Source organism: Cucurbita maxima, unplaced genomic scaffold, assembly GCF_002738345.1.
Source record: "Cucurbita maxima cultivar Rimu unplaced genomic scaffold, Cmax_1.0 Cma_Scf00017, whole genome shotgun sequence".
Taxonomy (NCBI): domain Eukaryota; kingdom Viridiplantae; phylum Streptophyta; class Magnoliopsida; order Cucurbitales; family Cucurbitaceae; genus Cucurbita; species Cucurbita maxima.
The window spans coordinates 1,339,651-1,346,148 of NW_019272033.1; the positions used below are offsets into that span (position 1 = coordinate 1,339,651).

The window sequence follows — 6,498 nt, forward strand, 5'->3', positions numbered from 1 at the left end:
GGTGGCTATGTTTGGGCATTGGAACGTGGGGGACGAATTATTTTGTTTTTGTGGTTAAAAAGAGAGAGGATGCTATGATAGTACTGCCATGATTTCCATTGATTTTTAATTGAAAATCATGCCTAAAGTTAACTTAATCTCTAAGTAAAATGATGAAATATCTAACTTTAGATCATAAATTTTAATTTCATCTAGCACTTCTTATACTTTGAGCTATTTTAAATCAATGAATTGCTTCATAGTGTCAAATTTTGTTTGCAACATGATTCTGGATAAAGTATTCAATGAATGTATAAATTAATTTAATTTATAAGAACGGTCTCGAACAAGGTGAGAAATTTCTATTTAAAAGAGAGGGTCTTAGAGAGATTTCTCTCCATTAGCTAAACGGAAACGGAGATAGAGATTATATTATTGGTCTCCTTTCTCATCCAAATCTGAATCATTTTTGTTTGTGGTTTACATATATAGAAACGATATATTATATTTTTATATTATATTTTATAAAGTGTGAATATAGAGAATTTGAGTTTTAGAAATTATATTGAAAATATTATATTTTAATTTTAATTTTAAAAATATTGAAGTTATTATGATGTTTTACATTTATAATAGTTAAACATACTGAATGTGGCCCAATAAAATGTTACAACAATATAAAATCAATAATTTTATTGTCCAACGTTAAAAAAAAAAAAAAAAAAAAAAAAAAAAAAAAGAATTAAAATTTTAAAAAATTATAAAAAATATTTTTAAACTCAAAAGGTTAAAAAGAAAAATACTATTTTTATGAAAATCATTAACATTCGGTTTCAAATATATTTTTTGAATTTTCAAAATAGTTCCAAAAATACCTTTTCACTTTGGAAAATATTTAAAAAATAACTTTAAAAAATGTCTTTAAACTTTTCTAACAAATTTTAAAATATATTGGCTGATTAACTTTTTCAAAAAAAATATTAAAATATTTGTAGGTAATCTACGAGGCATTATATAAATTATTATTAAAAGTTTTATGAATATTTTTATTAATTTAGTCTAATAAAAAAAAATCAAAAGAGAAATCATTTATTTCATTTCATTATTTATCTTTCAATATTCATTTTTAGAATGGTCTATCGCGGCCACACAATCTCGAGTCCTCTTACATGCGCATAATCATGATCAAGAACTTTACTAAGACATAATCATCCACTTTAAGTATAGAACGTTTCAAAACATTTCCACCAGTCGTGTAAACTCCTCCTCTCCTCAAAGGCGTTATATCATCATCCAATAATATCGTTTTCAATCACAAGTTTCACATGTTTTATATGCCAGAGATTCCAACAAAGTTAATTCTTTTGGACCGTTCCTCTAATTTTTTTTATTGTGTTGTATTAAAATTCAATGCATCGTTTTTAGCTACACATTTTACATATTTTATAAAAAAAAAAAACTTTCAAAAAATCAATTATTATAAGCATTTTACCACTCCCATAAAATCAAAGTGAACATCATAAAAAAATTTAAAGTCATTAGTGTAATTTTGAACGGTACTATTTGGCATAAGATATAATCCTGTGCCAGAAATAATTTTAAATAATTTTAAAGGTTTATAGCAGATGAAGTACGTTGGATATCTTATCTTGGTAACAATATTCATACAACTCCTCTTACAATTCTTACAGTAATTTGATTCAAATCGTTTATGTGAACATATATGGGGGAGTATCTTATGCCAGGTTTAATATCTTTTTATAAATATGTTAATTGAAAATATCAATATTTCACCGGGTAATCATATGCAACTCAATTTTAATCTTAAGAAAGTTATGAACTCCTCTAGTAAAGGTTTGTTGTTTGATTTGTATGGATGAGAATGATTTTTATAGCTAATTTAATATGTCTATTATATTATGAAAGTTGAAACAAAATTAGAGATAGTATTTCCTCATTTTTCATACGAATTTATAAGGAGAGATTAAATTTTTTTTATACATATATTTTTCGTTTATTTTAGCTTGTATATATATTTACGTTATATCAAAAATCAAGAAAATGGCTTCAGTGACAATATATGAGTCGTACCCCTAAGTAGAATCCTCTAATATCGAATAAAGAAGTTATTAAGCCTTGGGAGCTCAGTAGTATTTTATACGAGGAAAAGATGGTTGGAAAGGCAGACAAACCATAATTTGTTAGATTGAGAGAAAATCATAGATATCTAAATGAGGGACATCATCTTTATTGGCAATGAGATGTTCTAATGACTTTCAAAATTATAATCAATTCAAAATTAACAATATCATAAAACGAAGCAAAATTGACGTAATATTTGAAAACGATTGCACAATCCATTGTCAATGCTAATTTTCAACCACACGGCACTTCGATACTTAAGTATGAACATCATGCTTCTATTCTTATCCATTACTAGGATGGGTCAATAACGTAGTCGAATTTATTTTTTCTTGTGATCATTTTTTTTTAGTTTAATAATTGCAAAAATCGAACATCGATGTTTAGGACAATAATCGATAATCTTATACATTGAACTTTGTTCGTGATTTGTAATTTAATAATTATGTTATTTTTTCCTCTCAAACAAATTTCGAGATCTAAGATTTGTAAAGGAAAATTTGTGTGAGAAATAAAAGAGTAAAAAGAAAGCGGGGAGAGAAAGCTAGTTAAAATAAAATAAGTGATCATTGAGTACGAATGAACGGAAAAATTATACTAAGTGATATTTGTACTTTCAATTGTTCACTTTAGGTGTTTTTTTTTTTTTCCAATAAACGTTAAATAATAATAATTTTCATGCTCGAGATCTAATTAGTCTATCCTTATTCAAATATTATTGTAAATGTGTAGACAATTCAAAAAAACAAAATTAACTTATTATTGATTTTCAAATAGTCCAAAAAGCTCATGAAAACAAACCACATGCATGTTGTTCATCAAATTTGCTTGGTAGTGGCCCATCCAATAATGTGTTAGTCTCAATATTTTTATATGTTTATAAATTCGACATCGATTATAATTAAGAACTGAATCGACATTTTTATTGTTTATTTAATTTATTAAATTCTTTGGTCACTTTAAAATGTAAAATGGAAAAAGAGTAGCATTTCTTAATTATTTGATACCACATTCATTGGAACTAAGTTGTATCCTAGAGAATTGATATTAATACAGATTGTCATATGATCAATTGTGGACTTATTAGATATCATGAGCCTGGTTGTTGGAGGTTGGACCGGCCCATTGGACAAGTTGTTGGGCCTTTAGATTGGCCCAATGATGAGGCTTGCAGCAAATAAGGAAACATTGAGGAAGAAAGTTAAGTCTCGAATATTGAACAGAATTTATGATTTGTAAGGCTACAAAAATTCATAAATCATTAGAACTTAAAAGAGAGATATAGTGAATGATAAAGAGATGTTGTTCTATCCATCCAATATTGATCTGTCCACCTATGGATTAACGCTTTTATTTGGACTCTTAGTCATTAAGTTGTGAGATCCCGCGTTGGTTAGAGACGGGAACGAAGCATTTTTATAAGGGTGCGAAAACCTTGAAAAGAAACTCGATGTAAAAATCTAAATAAAACAATATCTACTAACAGTGGGCTTTGGGTCTTACAAGAGTTTGGTTTGGTTTTGGTTCGTATCTCCAAGACATTACAAACAGCAAAACGGAGAAAAAGAGACATGAAATAGAATCAAAGTTTCATGGCAGAACTTCATGGTGCAGTAGCCAGAAATCTAAGCAACATCCACAAAAAGGAAGAATAGAGACAGAGAGAGAGAGATGATCAATGTCAGCACTACAATCAGCATGAATATGTCCATAAAAACAGCAGATCAAAGTCAAACGAAAAAATCACGACCTCCAGAAAGGGAGGGGAATAACAATATACACGAGGGGAATCGACAAAAACACAAGCTAAACAAAGAGAATGCTTACAGAACTATCGGTTCGGGTTGAGATCACTTCCATTGACGATGATAAGCATTGTCCTCTCTGTTGTTCCGAAAAGCGCAGCAGCCAACGGAGTAGACGATAATGAGAAAGACAAGGAATACAATGTTCACAACAGCAACCTTCTTCCAGTTGCTCTTAATATTATCCAGCAAGCCAGCCTTGCAGGCCTGGCAATTGAAGCACAGAATATTGGGGTCATTCTCCCACAAATTACAGTCAGGGTTGGCCGAGGTTGTAGCATTCCGGTTCCAGAAAATTGGGCTCACATAAGTGTAATTGCAGTCGTTTGAAGGTTTACAGCAACCAGACTGCATGTAAGAAAGAACATTAGAACTTGATCACATTCAATGAAGAACATGATCCATGATCTAGAAAAATGGAGGGAAAATGGTGAGCATATGAAAAGGACTTGGTGATATTCAAAAACAACAAATCAAATAAGAAAATTCAAGTCGAAAACCACTTGAATACCGGTCGATCCCAGATGCAAGAACGATCATCGACAATCATAGAAATTTCTATCAGAGGTATGTCACATTACAATCATTGACAATATTGCAAAAGTCATTATCTTCCTACAGAAATCAATTTCAAGAGCCTAAAATTGTGCCATTATTAGAGAACTATGAACACCACATGCTTGTAATGGGCAAAGATCATAAGCCCCCACTCTTGCTTGCACACAAACAGTTCTGTATTCAGCAAAGAAGTTCCATGTCCATTTGGAAAATGCAAACTCAATTTTCTCAAACTAATATTGATTCAAAGGAGGTGCCCAGACGATAGATCTATACCCAGAAAGTTTCTGTGTAAGATGATATGAATATCAAAGCATAAAGATGATATGAGTATCAAATTTCCTTTTTGGTTAAAAGGATGCCCCCAAACTAAAGATCATTAGCTTTTTGAGAAAGTGAACAGAAAAACATAGACAATCAAGAACAATACTACTTTACAAAACTGTGTTTCAGATAACCTTACGATGAACTTTACACAACAAGCTTGTGGATTCCCATTTAAAATTCCAATCAAAATTTGAATTTAGCACCAGAAAGAAAGAAAGAAAGACAACAGAGATCGATATGTCTTAAAGATCAACCGAACAGATCTGCAATTCAAAACCAGAGATAATTGCTCAAAACAAAGATTCAAGTTGAAACAGAAACGAAATTCAAACAACTAGGTTCTACTTCTAACATAAAACAAGTTCCCCAAAACTCGAATTCATTCCAATCCATCATACCTGAAGAGCAGACAAATGCTCCTGGTAGAACTGTTCAACAGTATCATTAACATACTTATCAGCAAAGCTGGAACAGATCTTCCCATCAATCAAGCAGCTCTTGATTTTGTTCCAATTTTTATCACTATTCACCCTCTTCTGCAGCCAACTGGAGTAATCCCCAAGCCTATACTCCTTATAACCACGATTCGACAAGACCTCACCGGCGCCCTTGTTCGTAACCACAAAAGCGAAAATGGTGAAAGAAAAGAGAATAACAATAAGAACAAACATTACAAGAAGGTAAACCCATAGAAGCCATGAGATTCTACAGCAAGCACCGAGAAGACCGGCGAGAGAAATCAACATCAGAAACACGCCGATTATGATTACGGGTTTGTCTAAGAACTTCTCGCATTCTGTGCTTCCTTGTTTGCTGAGCCAAACGCCGGCCCAGAGAATCGGGATCGAGAGTAAGAAGGTGATGAAGTTGAGGATTCCGACGAGGTTGTTGCTGAATCGAGGCATTGGGAAGAATCGGAGTGGAAGCAAAAGAGGAAGAAATTTTCAGAAAGGGGAAAGAAGACGAAGAAGGTACTGAACTTGAGCGACTATATAATATTGTAAATTTGGAAACTCGCTACCATTAATTGCCACGTGATTTCTATTCCCCTTGCTTTTCAGGAAGGTTTCAATTTGGAGCAGCGGGTTTGGTCAAATCTTTTCTCTCTCTTACTTTAAATTTAAAACGTATTAAATTAAAAAAAAAAAATCATACATAATAATTTAAAATTAAATTTTATTTTTTTTTTATAATTATTCCCTGAAACTTTAATTTATAATATATTTAAATTTTTATGATTTAATCCTATCATGAAAAATATTTTTAAAATTTAATGAAATTTCTTACCTAATTATTACAAATTAAAATTTTAGAACTAAATCGTTTTTTTTTATCTATGACTAAAAATGTTCGATAATTTTCTTTTAAATCATAAATATTTTTTAAGGTATTATGCAAAGTCAAATTTTTAAATATTCATTTTTACCGGATGAATCATCAAATATTTCAATTGATTACGCACATAATATTTCCAGATCATACTGATTTATATTATATTTAACTTCAATTATATTTTAAATTTTTTTTGGTTGGCTTCTTTATAAATAATATTTTTTATTTAATAATTACTCATTGATTTAGTGAATATATATTATGTATATATATTAAATGATTATTATTTAGGAAAAAGGTTGAGGAAAATATCTTACTTTTTTGGTAGATTATTAAGATGATGGGTTCGAATTTC

General features: G+C 30.3%; 1 protein-coding gene across 1 annotated transcript; it reads right to left on the reverse strand.

Moving 5' to 3' along the window:
* Positions 1-3,756: 3,756 nt before the first annotated feature.
* Positions 3,757-5,794, reverse strand: LOC111492367 (tetraspanin-8-like). The gene is made up of 2 exons (XM_023141688.1): positions 5,210-5,794; positions 3,757-4,274 (listed from the first exon to the last, which is right to left on the reverse strand). Exons 1-2 carry the CDS (start codon positions 5,714-5,716, stop codon positions 3,972-3,974), a joined length of 810 nt encoding a protein of 269 aa, XP_022997456.1. The 5' UTR covers positions 5,717-5,794; the 3' UTR covers positions 3,757-3,971.
* Between the last annotated feature and the right edge of the window lie 704 nt (positions 5,795-6,498).

Excerpts from the sequence above, each read along its gene's own strand:
- LOC111492367 (XM_023141688.1), bottom strand. The coding sequence starts at position 5,716 with ATGCCTCGATTCAGCAACAACCTCGTCGGAATCCTCAACTTCATCACC. Across the intron at positions 4,275-5,209 it reads AGCATTTGTCTGCTCTTCAG|TCTGGTTGCTGTAAACCTTC; the intron begins GTATGATGGATT and ends TCTTACATGCAG.